The sequence below is a fragment of the Drosophila serrata genome, unplaced genomic scaffold, assembly GCF_035046125.1.
Source record: "Drosophila serrata isolate PLE 108 unplaced genomic scaffold, ASM3504612v1 contig_204, whole genome shotgun sequence".
NCBI classification, from domain to species: Eukaryota; Metazoa; Arthropoda; class Insecta; order Diptera; family Drosophilidae; genus Drosophila; species Drosophila serrata.
Genome location: NW_028257102.1, coordinates 328802 through 345157, shown reverse-complemented (window position 1 = coordinate 345157; position 16356 = coordinate 328802). Strand labels below are relative to the sequence as shown.

General features: G+C 44.2%; 6 protein-coding genes and 1 long non-coding RNA gene across 9 annotated transcripts; 3 read left to right on the top strand and 4 right to left on the bottom strand.

The window, feature by feature from the left end:
• Positions 1 to 381: 381 nt before the first annotated feature.
• On the bottom strand, positions 382 to 2801 carry Lsp2 (Larval serum protein 2). Its single transcript, XM_020946172.2, has one exon. It carries the CDS (start codon positions 2639 to 2641, stop codon positions 536 to 538), a length of 2106 nt encoding a protein of 701 aa, XP_020801831.2. The 5' UTR covers positions 2642 to 2801; the 3' UTR covers positions 382 to 535.
• A 1616-nt stretch (positions 2802 to 4417) lies between these two features.
• On the top strand, positions 4418 to 6358 carry Ir68b (Ionotropic receptor 68b). The gene is given in 1 exon segment (XM_020946156.2): positions 4418 to 6358. A coding segment is annotated over 1 exon segment (1941 nt).
• Positions 6359 to 6586: 228 nt separating this feature from the next.
• On the top strand, positions 6587 to 10137 carry yps (Y-box binding protein ypsilon schachtel). Its single transcript, XM_020946173.2, has 4 exons — positions 6587 to 7071; positions 7978 to 8727; positions 8830 to 8936; positions 9313 to 10137. The coding sequence occupies exons 1-4, from the start codon at positions 6906 to 6908 to the stop codon at positions 9358 to 9360; spliced, it is 1071 nt and encodes a 356-aa protein (XP_020801832.1). The 5' UTR covers positions 6587 to 6905; the 3' UTR covers positions 9361 to 10137.
• A 570-nt stretch (positions 10138 to 10707) lies between these two features.
• Positions 10708 to 12217, bottom strand: LOC110178917 (uncharacterized). Its single transcript, XM_020946199.2, has 2 exons — positions 11374 to 12217; positions 10708 to 11320 (listed from the first exon to the last, which is right to left on the bottom strand). The coding sequence occupies exons 1-2, from the start codon at positions 11935 to 11937 to the stop codon at positions 10901 to 10903; spliced, it is 984 nt and encodes a 327-aa protein (XP_020801858.2). The 5' UTR covers positions 11938 to 12217; the 3' UTR covers positions 10708 to 10900.
• On the bottom strand, positions 12046 to 13273 carry ssp (sunspot). Of its 2 annotated transcripts, none has more exons than XR_015270852.1 (3): positions 12888 to 13245; positions 12607 to 12832; positions 12046 to 12541 (listed from the first exon to the last, which is right to left on the bottom strand). XR_015270852.1 is itself a non-coding variant. In XM_020946200.2 (3 exons), exons 1-3 carry the CDS (start codon positions 13179 to 13181, stop codon positions 12130 to 12132), a joined length of 915 nt encoding a protein of 304 aa, XP_020801859.2. In that variant the 5' UTR covers positions 13182 to 13273; the 3' UTR covers positions 12046 to 12129. The 2 variants fall into 2 exon arrangements, 1 of the variants encoding a protein (XP_020801859.2); XM_020946200.2 differs by having other exon boundaries at positions 12607 to 12815; positions 12888 to 13273.
• Positions 12468 to 13372, top strand: LOC110178919 (uncharacterized). Its single transcript, XR_015270853.1, has 2 exons — positions 12468 to 12593; positions 12650 to 13372. It is a non-coding gene; the product is annotated as an uncharacterized LOC110178919 (long non-coding RNA).
• A 717-nt stretch (positions 13373 to 14089) lies between these two features.
• Positions 14090 to 15859, bottom strand: vers (versatile). 2 transcript variants are annotated; one of them, XM_020946223.2, is made up of 4 exons: positions 15470 to 15859; positions 14934 to 15415; positions 14737 to 14867; positions 14090 to 14674 (listed from the first exon to the last, which is right to left on the bottom strand). In XM_020946223.2, exons 1-4 carry the CDS (start codon positions 15695 to 15697, stop codon positions 14214 to 14216), a joined length of 1302 nt encoding a protein of 433 aa, XP_020801882.2. In that variant the 5' UTR covers positions 15698 to 15859; the 3' UTR covers positions 14090 to 14213. The 2 variants fall into 2 exon arrangements, with proteins under 2 accessions (XP_020801882.2, XP_086685523.1); XM_086829397.1 differs by having other exon boundaries at positions 14934 to 15412; positions 15470 to 15858.
• Positions 15860 to 16356: the final 497 nt, after the last annotated feature.

Genomic DNA, 16356 nt, shown 5'->3' with positions numbered 1-16356 from the left:
GACCCTTTTAGTATAATATCGATACATCGAATGCTGCGTTAGTTTTTAATCGATGTTTTTAAATTTTTCTAGAGATAAGTCAACTTAGTACAATATCGATACATCGAATGCTGCGTCAGTATTTTAATCGATACAGGTTTAAGCGCTAAGAATATTTGAATTTCAAATGTTTGGCGTACTCGTCATGGAAGAGAATTTCTTAAAATCAATAAACTTTATTGGGTGTTTTCTATTTTGGGTATTTTTATTTTGTAATGATTTGAGTTTTCCTGTTGTTTCACACAACTGATCAAAATTCAATGCATTTTTAGTTTATATGCTTATAATGCTGTGAAGCTTAATAGGTAATATAAAAAAATAAAATTAAACAAACTATACATGTGGTTTTCGGATACGTTTATTGTTAAATGGTCACAGGGAGGACTGACAAGTAAAGGAAAACTGAATTAAATTACTGCTTCTATGGGGGGAAGTGTGGACAAAGATACATGTAGGGATCCGTTTCCGTTCGTTCGTTCGTTATTCGATATGATGCTTACACAACGTTGGTGTGCTCGTCGCGATGGAAGATCTTGACGTCCACGAACTTGAAGTTGTGCACATCGAAGTAGTAGTCGTGCTTCACCGGTCGGTTGAAGGGGAAGCCGAAGGGCAGGGCGTCCACGTAGCGGGAGCCGTGTCCGACGCCGCAGCTGACCACCGGATCGTAGCCGGTGAACTGGGCCACCGTGGGCTGGTGATAGGGATAGACCATGTAGAAGAACTGGTACATCTGACCGCCCTTCTTGCCGCGGGGCAGCATCATCCTGTTGGGCACACCGCAGTGGGCCTCCGACATGTCAAGCTTGAACTTGTAGTCGCTGTTGGAGGCATCCATCAGCTTCTGGTAGAGCTCCAGGTAGGTGGTGCGATCGTTCACCCAGAAGGAGAAGTCACCGCTGGCTCGCTTGATGTGGTTAACGCCAGCCTCAAGGTGGACCTTGAAGTGCTCCAGCTCGAAGAAGTTCTGGTAGTTGTGCTCCAGAGGGATGAAGTGTCCGTGCTCGTCGTGCTTGGGACCGATGAAGACCTTGACAATGGCGTCCTGGGCCTTGTCGGAGGTCACGTCCAGGGTGAACTCGAAGGGCTTGTGGTTGAGGCGCTGCTGGCGGGCCTTGATCACGTAGCTGGAACCCTTGTAGTGGGAGTTGCGTCCGAAGTTGTACAACGGATCGGTGGCACCCTCCACAGCTGGCTCCACATTCACAGCGTTGCTGATGTCGGAATCGAAGTACTCAAAGTAGGTGGTCAGGCTCTCGGGCATGTGCACGGCATCGATCTTGACGCCCTCGAAGGTATAGTCGTGCTTCTTGTACTCGGGATAGGTCTCCATCAGATGCCAGTAGTGGCTCACCAGAGTCTTGTACACCTCGTAGAAGATGGGATCGCGCAGGGAGGTTTCGTAGTGCATGAACAGGCCGGGGAAGCTCTCATCGCCGTGTCCGTAGTGGTGTCCCTCGTTCACAATGTAGCGGTACAGCTTGTCCAGACTGCCGTAGAACTTCTTGTCCACACTGTCGGCATTACCCTGGACGATGTTGCCCAGAACGTTGATGGTCTCCATATCGAACTTGTCGTTCTTGTGGATCCAGTCCATCACTCGCTGCGTGTACATCTCGACGTGCTCAATGTGCTCGAAATTGTCACCGTGGTAGAAGCTATGGTGGTTCTCGCGATGCCACTGGGGCACTCCGTAGTAGCTACGCAGGTTGCTGGCATAACCGGACTCGGTTGGCACATACATATTGAAGGCGGGGACCTCGCCAAGGTCGTGGGAGAGACGCTCCATGTACCAGCGGGCCAGCAACTGCCAGTGAACGTACAGGTAGAGCTCACCGCGACGATCCTTGTTCAGGACATGCTCCTCGCCGCCCTTGGTCCAGAAGGGGTAGTCCAAGTTGAAGTAGTAGTAGAAGGCATTGAAGCCGACATCCTCCAGGTAGTAGGCCAGATCGTGATCGTAGTTTAGGGATCCGTGGACATTCGAGTAGTTAGCCTTGATCACCACGTTGTAGATGTTGTCCATCTGCTTGACATGGTGGAAGCCGTGCATCTTGTAGTGCTCGGCCCACTCCAGGGCCTGGCTGTCGAAGAAGGACCAGGGGTGGATTTCGTAGTGGGCAGGCATAACAACTCCCTGCATATCGTCGCGGAAGAGAGTGGCAATGGTGAAGGCATACACGAACATCTGCTTGTTCACGTGCTGACGGGCCCAGAAGACGGCATGCTGGAAGGTCTCCCAGTTCTTGGCGAAGTAGAAGAGACGCACCAGTCCAACGACATACTCTTCGTGCTTCTCGTACATCACCGACCACGGCTGGTCGTCGTGGAAGGGATGATGCTCCCACAGCTCGAAGAAGTGCTCCAGCATCTCTGGGTGGACATAGTCGCTCACATGCTCCCAGGGCTTGTACTCCACGAAGGTGGCAGGGTAGTGACTCACGAACACATCATCCTGATAGATGTGCTGCAGCACCTCAAAGACGAACTTCTGCTTGACCAGAAAGTCCTTGTCGGCCACCTTGGATTCCAGGTGCTTGGCCTGGACACCGGCCAGCAGAGCCACCGTAATAACTGCGATCGCCGTCAACGACTTCATCATGTCGAATCATACTGCTGCACTGCTGCCGAGCCGTATTTATACCCAAGCCAGCCAGCTATGGGATCTGGCACTCTCGACAGCTCGGAAGATTGCAGTCCGGGCAACGGCCGGTCGCAGCCGCAGCCTTGACACTGCGCCGGATCTGCTCGACCCCAACATTATGAGCCCTCTGACTGCAGCCAGAATTGCAGGCGATAAGCCCCAAATAGATGTTGTCCCCGTATGCTGCATATAGCTAAAATCATTATCTAAATTCTAAAAGACTTTGTCCTCATGATGGAACTTCCAGCAATTGGAAAAACATGATGTGAGCTAGAAAATTATAGGAATTATTAGAATTATTGGATTTTTAGTGGTCATTACCCTTAATACGATAGTTTAATTTTGAGCGAACAAGTTAGTTAGTTAGTTAGTTAGTTTCAGAAACATTTCATAAGTTAAACATTATTTTTATTTAAATTTATTTCATAATAAATAGATTTTTAAGCGGAATGTTTATATCACAATTATTTCTATCAGTTTCCAGCATTTTCTACATTTGATTAAAATCAACCAACAAAATAAAACAGATTTAAATATATTATATTGTTTTTTATTTCGACCTACAACAGATTTAAATATATAACGTATTATTTAACCTGTCTAGAAATGACAGGCCTTTTTTTCTGAATTTGCTTTGTAAGCAATTTACATTATGTGCAGAATGGGATTATCACCTGGAAATTGAGGTGTTACTAGGCAGCACCTTGATGCTTATCAGGCATGCAGTTAGTTGCCTTTGTTGTTGCATCGATGGGTCGTCAGTCAGGCGCAACATTATCAAAACCAAGCTAAAAATATTTAAAAAATGCAAAATATTTATGGCAATATTTGGCTGGAACAACAAAAAGAACAAAAAATAGACAACAAAGAACAAGGGACATGAACCATAGTCGTAGTTTAATCTAGAATATAGCGAAACGCATCTGTTCCTATGACTCATTGTTTTTATTAAAATATATATCTTTAAGAAACCTATATATTCTCAATAATTAAAATATTTATTTATTTATTACTTTGCTATCATATTACATTATTAGATTTAAGTAAAATAATTAATAAATAATAATAATAATGGTGGAAATAATGAAATCGCACCTGACAATATATTCGACAAGTCAAAATTTAAAATACTCATAACTAATCCAAAAAAGGATTGATTTTAATTCGAAAAGCTAACAAATTTACATACTCTATTTAAGACTTAAACTATTTCGAATTTGTTTCCATTTTTTTAATATTCTAACGATGTACAAAAATTTTAAAAAAACTTGGTGAAAATTGTATTTTACTCTGAGATGGTAGGTCGATTCTACTGTTGATGCTGATCAAGAATATATATGATTTATAGGGTCTGAAATCCTTCGCAGCGTAACAAGATTCTGACTAACATTGGAATACCCTCCTTGGAAGGGTATACAAACAGGAATCTTCAGATTCAGCACAAAACAACAGCTTATCAACTTACGTATTAATTAACCCCTAACTTAGTTCAGGTGTTTCAGTTTCTAATCAATACTGCATATAGGAAGATACTGCGAATATATACTTATTTGAACTTGAATTAATAATTTGATTAACTTTGTTAACTCAAACGTTTGCCCAATATTGGGCAGTAACGAGCCACTCACGCAATGCCTGGGGTCGTAATTGGGGATTACGACACTCTAGGGACTAGGGCCACAGGTTGTTGCCGGCTCACCGTCTAAAGGAACAGGGTTAGTTGCCTTTGAGGAAATGGTGTCTTCGGTTACTTTCCTGCTCAGCCTTTGGCTGTGGCTAAACTCTCTGTCCGGGATTTGTTCGCTGGCCGGGATTGCCTGTCGTCTGGCCGTGAAGCAAAATGTTCAGATCACCTATTTGTATCGCTGTTCCAGCTGTCCGGGTGCCTTGGATCCGGGTCACTCCGCTCTGGAGTTGGAGCTGCATCGCTGTGTGGGCAGCAAACTGCCCGTGGTCACCCGGAATGTTGAAAGCCACGAGATGGAGCCGCTTCGCAACACGGACAGCTTGAGTATCTTTCACATACCAGCTGGCAAAAGGGGGGATTCCCTAGTTCGTCGCATCATGGACATGCTCAATCCTCGACAGCCAAGGAAACATCTGCATAAGTACCTATTTATCTGGCCCGATGCTGGCCAGGATCAACTCCTAGATCTCTTCCGTAGTTGCTGGACCAAGCAATTGCTTTACGGACTGGCCATCACTAGCAGGGATAATGGCATCTTTGACTTTGATCCCTTTGCCCTTGGGGGTCTCCAGGTGGTACAGCGAACGGGAGAGGGCTTACTCTATCCCGATAAGATGGGGAATTTAAGGGGTTATCCACTGCGCTTCTCCATGTTCGCAGATCCTCTGATTGCGATACCCAGGTATCCCGTGGAGACTGCTGGTTACAAGGCAGTGGATGGTGTGGCTGCTCGGGTTACTGCCCGGATGCTGAATGCCACGGTAACCTATGTATTACCAGAGGACAATGAGTCCTACGGACGCTGCCTGCCAGGCGGAAATTACACGGGTGCGGTCAAGGATCTGGTCAGCGGTCACACCCACTTTGGACCAAATTCTCGCTTCGTTTTGGACTGCATCTGGCCAGAGGTGGAGGTGCTGTATCCGCAAACCCGTCGCATCCTGTACCTGGTGGTCCCGGCTTCTGGGATTCAGCCGGAGTACCTGATATTCGTGCACGTCTTCCGGCGCTCCGTGTGGCACCTGCTTCTGGTCACCCTCTTGATAGTGGTGCTGATCTTCTGGCTTATGCAGCGCCTCCAAAAGCGAGTACCCCGTAGGGGTGTCATCCAGTTCGAGGCCACCTGGTATGAGATTCTCGAGATGTTCTGCAAGACGCACGTCGGAGAGCCGGCGAACCGGCTTTCCTCGTTCAGCTCGATGCGCACCTTCCTCATGGGTTGGATCCTCTTTAGCTACGTCCTCACCACCATTTACTTTGCCAAGCTGGAGTCTGGCTTTGTGCGTCCCAGCTATGAGGCGCAACTGGACCAGCTGGAGGGCCTCGGACAGCTGGACGTCCGTATTTACTCTGTGACTACCATGTACGATGCGGTGCGGGCCACACTCTCTGAAGACCTATACCGCCTGCTAGAGAGCCGGAGTCGCCAGCTGCCCCTCGGATTGTCCAGCTCCTACTACCAGCTCCACCTCAGCCGGCGGGACAGACGGTCGGCCTTTATCATGCGCGACTTCCACGCCAGGGACTTCCTGGCCCTCACCTACAATGCCCAGGCGGAGCGACCGGCCTACCACATCGTCAAGGAGTACCTGCGATCCATGCTGTGCACCTACATTTTGCCTCGCGGATCCCCTTTCCTGCATCGCATTCAAACGCTGTTTACCGGCTACCACGAACACGGCTTCTTCGAGCACTGGCGCCAGATGGATCTGCTTTCCCGGGATGGGACTTCGCCGAATGCTGAGGAGTTCTACGAGGATTTGGGGGACCAGACTGACTTGGATCCAGCGGCCACTGAGCCGGCTGTGCGCCGCAAGAAGCGGGTGGTCCTCACCCTGGATATACTGCAGGGAGCCTTCTATCTCTGGTTCGTGGGTATTGGCCTAAGCTGTGTAGGATTCGCCTTGGAGCAGGTTCATCATTTTTGGAAGTGAAGAACCACTCGAACTTTAGCAGAGACTATACCACAAAGTATGACTACCACATAAAATACTTGTGCCCGTGTCTAAAAAGATATGTTATATATTTCTATACCCCTTTTGTCTTCTATCTAACCAACTAACTCATTTTAGCATCGATAATAAAGCCAATTAATAATGCTTGATATCTTCAATAATAGAACTTTGTAATTTAAATATATTCAAAATCATTAACAGCCACTTTAGCGATGGGACAATCGATATATATATCGATACGACCCAAGTTGTGGCCGAACACTATCGATAGGCCCCAAGCAGCCCTGGCGCTGGCTGTCAAGTTTCACTTCCGGAGCGAACAAAATAAAATCCAAAAAAGAAAACCCTGCGAGTGGCGAGTGTTTAAGATCACACTCAAAAACAACATCAGAAGTGGTAGTGGCAGTTGAGAGTGAACGCCACCGACTGCGACCGAGCGCAGCAGACACCCCGAAGAACAGCAGGGAAACGGACAATTTGTTGCGGCACTCGCATCCACACAACAACACCAGCAGCAGCAACAACAACGGCCTTTTGCTTTTCCCGCTTTTCGTTTTTAACCAACAACTGAGAGTGAGCGATGGCCGATGCTGAGAATAAGCCGCTGGCCGCTGAACAGCAACAGCAGCAGCCGGAGCAGCAGCAGCAGCAGAGTCTGCCGGAGGATCTGGAGCATGAGCCGCAGGACGAGCAGCAGCTGCAGGGACAGCAGGGCAAGCCCGCTCCGCCGCCGAAGGAAGTCATCGGTAAGCCATCGAGTGTGCAGTGCACCCGATCCGTGTCCCAATCCCAATCGCAGTCCCCCTTTCATTCATACGCGAACACATGGCGGCGGCTGGTGCTACCAAAATAGCAATGAAAGGAACGAAAAAAAGAAGAAACATGCCTGTAAGAGCGTGTGTGCGTGTGTGTGTGTTTGGGTCTTAAAATATACGCGCGTCGGCCATTTTGTGCGGCAAAAGGCGCATACATATATATGTATGAGCGAGTGTTCACGCCGCCGGCAAACGAAATGAAAATTCTGCCTTTTGCCGGTCTGGCCTTTTTCCATCTCCACCCACCCCCTCATCGGCGGCGGCGGCGCACCTCCCCCGCCCACACACGGCTAGAGCAACCCAATTTGTTGGTGCGCGCGCAGCCGGTTGTGTGTGTTCATTGTTTTGGTACATTTATTTGTACACACACTCGCAAAGCGGCAGCAAGGCAGCATGTGCTTCTGCTCGGGTTTAAAGACGATCGAATAGGATCGGATCCTTGGATATTCCTTCATTGAATCATATTTTTTGGTAGCAGTAATGATACACGATTAATGAACCAATGCTTAAAATAATTGAAAACTTATTCAAAACGTTGCTGGGTGTATTTCCGTTATTTTAGACCCAAAGACAGTGGTTTCTTAAAGGCCGAAATTTTAATAAGGATTTAAATTTTAAACATGCCCAAAAAACATATTCTTACCAAAGCGGATTTTTGTTTTGTTTTGATCACATGATCACATGGCACATGACTTTCACAGCTGACTTATTTTCAAGTCTTCGATATATCAACGGAATATCGATTTATTGCACAAATATCGATCTATTACAACTTTATTAATGCCATCCATTAGCCCCTTTTTAAAAGTCCTTATTAACTATTTCATTAATTTGCAGCCACCAAAGTCACCGGCACCGTCAAGTGGTTCAACGTGAAGAGCGGCTATGGCTTCATCAATCGCAACGACACCAAAGAGGACGTCTTCGTGCACCAGAGTGCTATTGCCCGTAACAATCCGAAGAAGGCAGTCCGCTCGGTGGGCGATGGTGAGGTCGTTGAGTTCGACGTAGTCATTGGCGAGAAGGGCAATGAGGCAGCCAATGTGACCGGACCATCGGGCGAGCCGGTGAGGGGCAGTCAGTTCGCTGCGGACAAGCGACGAAACTTCCGCCCCTGGATGAAGAAGAACCGCCGCAAGGAGCCCGGCCAGGGAGACGAAGGCGACGAGCTGGCGTCGCCGGTCCAACAGCAGCAGCAACAGCCGCCGTCCGTTGACGGGCAGCCGCAGCAGCTGCAGTCTGGCCCGCGCCAACCACGCCAGAACTTCCGTCGCGGCCCGCCCGGCGGTGGACCCCCGGGTGGACCACCACGCGGTGGACCCCGAGGTCCGGGTGGCCCGGGTGGTCCTCCCGGTGGCCCACGCCGCTACAACAACTACTATCCGCGCCAACCACGACGCGGCCTGGGCGGCGGTGATGGCAGCAGTGCCGAACCCGGACTAGATCAGAATCAGGAAGGCCTGCAGCGGGGTGAAGGACAAGGACCGCGTCGGGGTGGCGGACCACCGGGTGGACCCCAGAGGCGCTTCTTCCGGCGCAATTACAATAATGGACCACCGCCACCACGTCGCGATGGCGGCGAATATAGTGAGTATTAATTGAGCTATGGATTAACCATTTCCTGGCAAAATTATTAGCTTAATATCGATTTAAACTAATTTAATATTAATTTATTCTATTTTATTTTAGTTCAAGGCCAGCAGGGACCACCACGCCCTCAACAGCCACGTCCACGTCGCCAGAATCGGAAACCGAATGGCCCTGGCGGTGGTTTGGAACAGCAGCCGCCACAGCAGGTAATGAACTAATCACACGACAGGAGAACAACTTGAAACATCTTTTTGCCAAAGCAAAACACATGAAATACTACGATAACACAGCATCTGCGGCAAACTTAACAACCACAACAACAACGGCAACAGTATCTACAATAACAAGCAGGGTGGTGGTCACACTTGAGAATATAAGAAAATAACAAACTAAAAATGCTTAATTAACCAACCTAACAACCACTGTCGCACTCTAAACGAAACTAATAACAAAGGGAAAAGGGAAACCTTAACACTCGAGAGGCTTTTTCTCTGATTTTAGTTTAAATGTTTGATTTTATTGTATGTTTGTTTATTTATCCTTATATTTTATCCAACAAATTGTTCACTACGAAACCCCTAGAATGGCGCTCAAGAACTGCAAAATACAACCACAGAGAGCACTGCTTAGGATGGACCCAGTCGCACCGCCCGAAATATCAGCAGTAGCAGCAGCATCAGAAGCGCAGCATTCGCAACATCATCAATAACAATAAACAACAACCGCTGCAATTTAGAAGATGAGCAACCAATACCATCAGAGTTAGCTTAAATGGGCCACCGCGTCTTTTTTTCGGTTTGTTTATGCTTTTTGTCTTGTTTCATAGGGTGAAATGAATGCAACATCCAACAACACAGCTGTCACTTGGAAATGTCGTATCAAATTCTAAACCAATTCTATCATGTCTGTCGAATTTTATTATATATGAAACACAACAGCGATAAAAAAATAATAATAAATTTAAATACGCCTTGGTCTTGATAATTAACTTATAATCAGCTCTCAGTCCAAATTTAACTTATTGTTTATTTAAAAATTAATTTATTTTGGATATCCTCGAACGTTGTTGTAGCGTTGTAACTCTAAGTTTCTCGTATTAAAGATATGATTAAAAATGTATATCCACACACAAACCACATCTTTTCCCATTTATACATCAATTTCATCCGAAAGAAAGAAAGAGAACTACCAGAACAGGCGACTTAATGTATCAAGCATCAAAGCAAAGCAGAAAAAAAACCACAACAAGAATGATGAAGAAATGTAATTCACAGCAAACAAACAAAAAAAAACTGTAAAAGCAAAGCAAAAAATATATACAACAAATGCAAGATGGCAACCAAAAGAAAAATTAAAAAAAAAAACTTTAAAAACGTATTGGAAAAAATAAAAAAATTGAAAAACAAATTTGTAGTAGTTTATTTTGAGCTTAGTTAAGTATTTTCTTTAAAAGGCGATTTTCTGAATTTTGTGTCATAGCTTGTGGAAATGTTCCGAAGTTTGTATATCCTTTTCATAACGACTTATAAAATTTGAGAAACATCGATGTTTTCATCGAATTTATACAGTATTACCAAATAATGCCGTTCCAGGATATTTTAATTTTAGTCAGAAGCTTGTAAAGGTGTGAAATAGTGATCAGCATCAAAATCCGAGTCGACCTAGCTAGGTCCGGCTGAAAAATAAATGGTTCAAATTTTTTCAAAAAAAGATTAAGGGGTTACGTCGTCATTTTTTCAAAAACTTCTAAAAATATTAAATTAAGTATGCAAATTTGTTAATAAAAAACTAGCATAGAAAACCTTTTCGAATTGAAATTAATAAATTTTAGGCATATTTATGAGATTTAGAAACTTTGATATGTAAATTAAATATTTTTAGCTTAGTTAAGATCGATTTTAGATTCAATCCTGTAATTTAATGCAAACTTCGAAGTCAGTTTCCTTGTTTAAAACTTAATTGAACAGTTTACAATTAAAAACAAATTTTAAGAATTTATTGTTTTAAAAATCAAGATTTTTTGGTTTGGATAGTTTACAAAGTTAAAAGTCTTTACTAACTTAAAAGTACGTTTTAGCTTAAAGTAAAAAATTAAATCGGCAAAAATTAAATGAGGATGTCTTAGGCTAGGGATATAGGATATTTACGATATTTATATTATACTATATTGCTACAAGTTTGTTGTTAACGATGTCACCGTCGAAATGCTAAGTTTCTCCAGCCGCCCCAGGACTAGAAGTTCGTCTATGGATCGCTTCGCGTAGAACTTTTGCTCATCGCTCAGACGCAGAAAGGCATGTGCCCAGGATTTGGCATAGCATTCCGCTTCGGAAAGGGCGCTGGCATTGAATTGGTTGTTAGTTGCTAGTGTCTTCGGCTGGAGTATCTCCTCCTTGTAATCGTCCACAGGCTTCTGCTGGATGTCGTTGTGGTCGAGTTCAATCGGCGTCTGTTCATCCAGCACGGACTCTTCTGGCTCTTCTGGGTCCAGTTCCGGCTCACAAGACCATGAGTCCTCCGAAAAGAGTTTTAACAAGGGGCGTGGCTTGGGTGGCGAGGACGTGGGCTCCAGGATGCGCTCAGATTCGATCTGTGGATTGAAATATATGAAGGTGATTCTGCTAATCTGGACGTCGCACTTACAATCTGGTCTGCGTCATCCGCTTCTTCCTCCAGATGACTCTCTTCCGTATCGTCCTCCATGTCGGTGTACTTTTTAAGCGTATTCGGTCTGACTTCGTAAAGCTGCTCAAACTGTGATGCAAAGTTTGGTGCTCTCTTGACCATTGCCACCGGTGCTCGCTGCTCGGTACTCTGCTGGCTGCGTGGCGTCTGTGATGCTGCTGGTGCTGCGCGGGGCGAAGGAGAGCGGTAAGAGGGGTCGCCAGAGGGACTCCGACTTCCACCATTTTGCTTAAGATATCGCACATGGCACTTGTGGATGCGCAGATTGGAGGTGGTGCCGCCAGAAGACTGCATAACCCGCTTGCAGCCCAGGCAAAAGTAGCGCCACTTCAGCTTCGTTCCATCGGAGCGGGCAATTTCCCGATAGACGTTCCACACGGAGCTGCGCTTGTTCTTCTTCACCAGCCTGTACTCGCCCGTGTTGATCTTGAGCAGAATGTCCAGCTGTGCTTCGGTGCACTTCTCCTCCTCGTCGGGAGCATTTATTATAAACATATTTCTGCTCCCAATGTTGACGCTCATGGCAAATCCAACCGCGATGGCGTTCACCGAGTTGGCAGCACCGGTACACCAGGGCTACACAATCACAACATTAACCCGACTGCGGTCTGGCGAAATAGAACTAGGAAATTTACAATTACAAAACTTATTTCATTGGTTTAATTATTTATCTGCTTATAAACTAAAGCAATTCTTAATTTTAAATGAGTTATTCTATTCGTCGTCACAAAGCACCTGGCAAAGGTTTTTGTTATACGTCATAATTTCTTTCATAAAAGACTGAAAATTCGTAAAATTTTCCTTTTTTAAAGCCAGTCTTTCCTCCCGGATAGCCATAAACCGCTTAGCCTTCCCGCGCTCAGCCTCATACATGTGCTTGGGTGGCGAGTGCTGTTGATCGAGCTCCTCTTCATAGGTTTCCAGAGAAGGCAATGCTTCAATAACATCTTGAACCTCATCTTCAGCTATTGACCCATCTGTTTCCATGTCCGGGGAGCGATTTTCTTCCTTTACAGAATTACTGGAAGGAGTAGTTTCCTCCAAGGCATTGAGTAACTTTTGGAGTTCATGAAAGTGTGGCCACTTGGACGGCCGTCCGGAAACTTTCTGCCGTTCGGCTTCGCGGCTGAAATGTGCATATGTACATCATAGATTAAAGATTTCCTACTTTTTGTATGGTAAGTTTCTTACCTATAACGATCCCTAAGATTATCCATTTTGATTTTAATGTCAGACGGCTTCAAGCCCAAGTGATACATCTCTTTGGCGATTTCACGTAATATTTGGGCCTGGCTCGTAGGACCACTTTGCAAATGTTCTATGTTGTTTTCCCACAGCTCAAGCAGCGTCTTGGTTGCTCTGTAGGACCAATGGATGTGATGGCCGGAATGCTTCCTGACCTAGCATAGTTGATTCACTGCCGGTAAGAGACTTTTTCAAACTCATGTGACTGGGATTTGGGACGGACATACCTTTTGTTCCAAATCTTGCGCCCTGGCACTGGCTCTCTGTTGCAAGTACTTCACATGACAGGTGTGGGAGCGCAGGCTGGAGGTATCGGTGGATGTCATGAGACGCTTACAGCCAGTGCAAAGGTAGTAATCCCGCAACTTGGTTCCATCGGAGCGGACGATCTGTCGGTAGACCTGCCATACGGTGCTGCGCTCATGTCTTCGCAGCAACCAGTACTCGCCGCTAAGGATCTTCACCAAGATCTCGTTCCTGGATTCTTTTGGATGATTTTGTAACGACGCCGCTTCAATCATTCCGCTTAGGTTGAAAGTAAAAAACTAAACAATAACAAGCAAATGCAGCCCTCGTCGTTCCATTGAGATAGCAAGTTGGCAGCCCTTAGCCCGTGAACAAGCACTGGGTCGAAAAATAAACTGAAATTAAATATTGTTTTTATAATTAAACTGAAATCAAATTAAAAAATAAAGTAACCTATACCCTTGCAGATTGCATTTAGACCATAAATTATTTATAAATCTGTTAAAAAATGTATTGCCTACTTCCAAATCGTTCGCCAATAAGTATGAAATGTATAGTCTTCCACTTGCAGTTTTTTGTCTCCAAAACGTTTAACGATCGGTTCTATGATATAGTTGTCCGATCTTAATCAAATTTACACCAAAATTATAAAATAATAAAATATGGCTTTACCTCAAATTTTATGAAAAAACGTTGAAGAATAGAAAAGTTATAGATTATTTTCTAAATAGTTTCCGATTGTTCCTATGGCAGCCATATGATATAGTCATCGGATTTGAATCAAATTAAAACCAATATTATAGAATAATAAAATATGGCTTTTACTAAAATTTTATGAAAATAAGTTAAAAAATGGAAAAGTTATAAATTATTTTCTAAAAATTTTCCGATCGTTCCTATGGCAGCTATACGATATAGTCGTCCGATCTAGCCCGTTTCGACATATATACGAGTGAGAGTATATAGAAGGCTAACTGCGAAGTTTCATTAAGGTAGCTTTAAAACTGAGGGACTAGTCTGCTTATAATCAGACAGAATGGCATTGCTTAGTTATTAATGCTGATCAAGAATATATATACTGTATATGATTCTGACTAACTTTATAATACCCTGTAGAGGTATAAATATGTATGTATATGGTTCAACAGGCAATTTAACCATCGAAAAATTTTGAGAGGCTTCATTTTTATTACATTTTTTTTTTTATTAATTTTATCTTAGTTTAATATAGTCTGAAAACAATTCTAACATTACTTCTTAAGCATATTATGAAATATATTTATAGATACATAGGTGAAACATAACATTTACTTTCTGGTTCTTATCAACTTCATTAGATCTTTGTGGAATGCGGACAGCTCTTGCAATGCCTCCTTCATGACCTTAAGCTTTTCGCGCTCGATAACCAGTTTCTCCTCTTCAATTTCTAGCATTCGATCTGTGCGTCTCTTAGTGTCGTTCTTCCTCTTCGTATGATTGTCTACTATGTATTCCGCTTCTGGTGTATCCTCCCTGTAGTTTAATTGCTCTTCAACTTCTCTCTCCACCTCGTCATCATCATAATCGTCTGCTTCTGGTATTACTGGAGAGGGAGAGTGCAGGCTGTCTTTACGGATTTCATTAGAGAGATATTCAAGATTGTGCTTGTTCTCTACATCTTCTTCAAACTGAGTATCATTAGCTGTGGAATCCTCTGCTAAATATTCCCCTCTCAGCGATTCCAATTCGTCATCATCGGAATCATCCTGATCGAAGAACTTTGAAGCACCTGTATAGGATTGGGATTTCATTTGATGACTAATTTATTTGTATTGTATTTTGTATAGTTACCGGTATTAGTGTCAAACATCATTTCCTCAAAAACATCGACGGCCTTGGTTCCTATTAATAGTGATTGAATTTTGTGGAAATAGGGCCACTTGGATGGCACTCCGCTTTCTCGATATTTCTCAGCCTCCACACTGTAAAAGTTTCGTATATAAATTATGTATATGATTTCTACATGGTGTCGTTTATAGCTTCATTACCGATATTTTCGAGACATATTATCCATTTTGGTTTTGATCTCAAAGTGGCTCGGTCCAAATTGGCTCATTTGCTTCTCCATTTCCTTGTAGATAACCGTATTCCTCATGGTGCCGCGCAAGCCCTTTATGTGTTGTGCCCACAGCTGCAACAGCATTTGGATGGCGTCGTCTTGCCAGGTGTGGCGTTCAGTTTTATTGTACAATTGATCGAATCTATCATGCCGCTTCTGGTGTATACTCTTCGCTGACGAGGCGATGGCTGGCTGCTTGACCGGTGATGAGGGGCCATTGATCTGCCGGATAACCTCGTCTTTTGCTGCAATCATTTGCTTCTTTGGATTTTGCACAACTTCAGAGGTCTTTCTAACGGCAGGAATCTTTGAAGGTCGCTGCATTTCCGCCAGTGAGTCCTCATCGTTTAGCAGAGCATGTAGGGGTCGCTTGGTACCAGTACTAACTTCCTGGTCTTCTGGTTCCTCCTCCTGCAGTTTATACAAATATTAACATTGTATAAATTAATATAATTATTACCTCACCGCTTGTTCCTCATTGCCCAGAAAGACGCTTTCGTAGAACTTCTCGTACTCAGATTTTGGCGGGAGCGGGCGCTTCTGGGGACTGAGGCGAGACTCTGCTATTGTCTTGATCTGTCCAACGCTGCCGCGGGTCAGATTTCTTGTTGTTCCTGCTGTGTTCGCGCTACTGCGACCACTTCTTGTGCTGACAGGGGCACTCACCAGCCCTCCATTCGATCGCGATCGCATTTTTGCCCGCTCTTTTTTATTTTTTTTTACCAGGGTTTGTTATTATATTCAATCGCTAATATAACCATTTATATTAGAGCTGCAAATACGTAAATACATAGCTATGGAATTTCACTTTTCGCGGCAGTTGGTCACACTTTAATCGATAACAAATTGTTCGTGACACTGGCGCTGCCATACTTTACAAGGAAATGGTTCCTGGATAAAATTGCTTAAGTTGGGTTCGCAACCCTGTGTGGTACATGGAAAACACAAAATTTTCTGTGGAAAACCGGAAGCCGAGCAAAAAGGGATCGTAACGGGCTTATAAGCACTGGTGACATAAGCGTTGCCATATTCTTCGGCGGAAATGGATTTTTCAGCCCTAGATCTGGTAGGCGCGTAATTTAAAATCCAGAAAATCGAAACCAAATAGATTTTTATTTGCGTATGAAATCATTTATCTTTTCGAAATCATTTTAAGAAAGTTGCAGATTGGAATATTACAATAAGAGAAAATCTTCGAATAATAATATTTAATAAAGGCATTTTATGGTTAAGATAAATTTTTTTGTATGCCATAGTTATTTCTTCTAGGTACATAAATAAACCTTTCGGTACAAGTAGAACTCAATGAATTGATGAGACCGACAATTGCCCCAGAAGCTTCCCTATTTGGA

Bases quoted from the DNA above. Each gene is read 5' to 3' on its own strand.
- Lsp2 (XM_020946172.2), bottom strand. From the start codon at position 2,641: ATGATGAAGTCGTTGACGGCGATCGCAGTTATTACGGTGGCTCTGCTG.
- yps (XM_020946173.2), top strand. From the start codon at position 6,906: ATGGCCGATGCTGAGAATAAGCCGCTGGCCGCTGAACAGCAACAGCAG. The intron at 7,072-7,977 runs GTAAGCCATCGA...ATTAATTTGCAG, and splicing joins GCCGCCGAAGGAAGTCATCG to CCACCAAAGTCACCGGCACC. The intron at 8,728-8,829 runs GTGAGTATTAAT...ATTTTATTTTAG, and splicing joins TCGCGATGGCGGCGAATATA to TTCAAGGCCAGCAGGGACCA.
- LOC110178917 (XM_020946199.2), bottom strand. From the start codon at position 11,937: ATGAGCGTCAACATTGGGAGCAGAAATATGTTTATAATAAATGCTCCC. The intron at 11,321-11,373 runs GTAAGTGCGACG...TTCAATCCACAG, and splicing joins CGGATGACGCAGACCAGATT to ATCGAATCTGAGCGCATCCT.
- ssp (XM_020946200.2), bottom strand. From the start codon at position 13,181: ATGATTGAAGCGGCGTCGTTACAAAATCATCCAAAAGAATCCAGGAAC. The intron at 12,816-12,887 runs GTATGTCCGTCC...CAACTATGCTAG, and splicing joins CGCAAGATTTGGAACAAAAG to GTCAGGAAGCATTCCGGCCA. The intron at 12,542-12,606 runs GTAAGAAACTTA...TGCACATTTCAG, and splicing joins AATCTTAGGGATCGTTATAG to CCGCGAAGCCGAACGGCAGA.
- vers (XM_020946223.2), bottom strand. From the start codon at position 15,697: ATGCGATCGCGATCGAATGGAGGGCTGGTGAGTGCCCCTGTCAGCACA. The intron at 14,868-14,933 runs GTAATGAAGCTA...AAACTTTTACAG, and splicing joins AATATGTCTCGAAAATATCG to TGTGGAGGCTGAGAAATATC. The intron at 14,675-14,736 runs GTAACTATACAA...AATCCTATACAG, and splicing joins GATGTTTGACACTAATACCG to GTGCTTCAAAGTTCTTCGAT.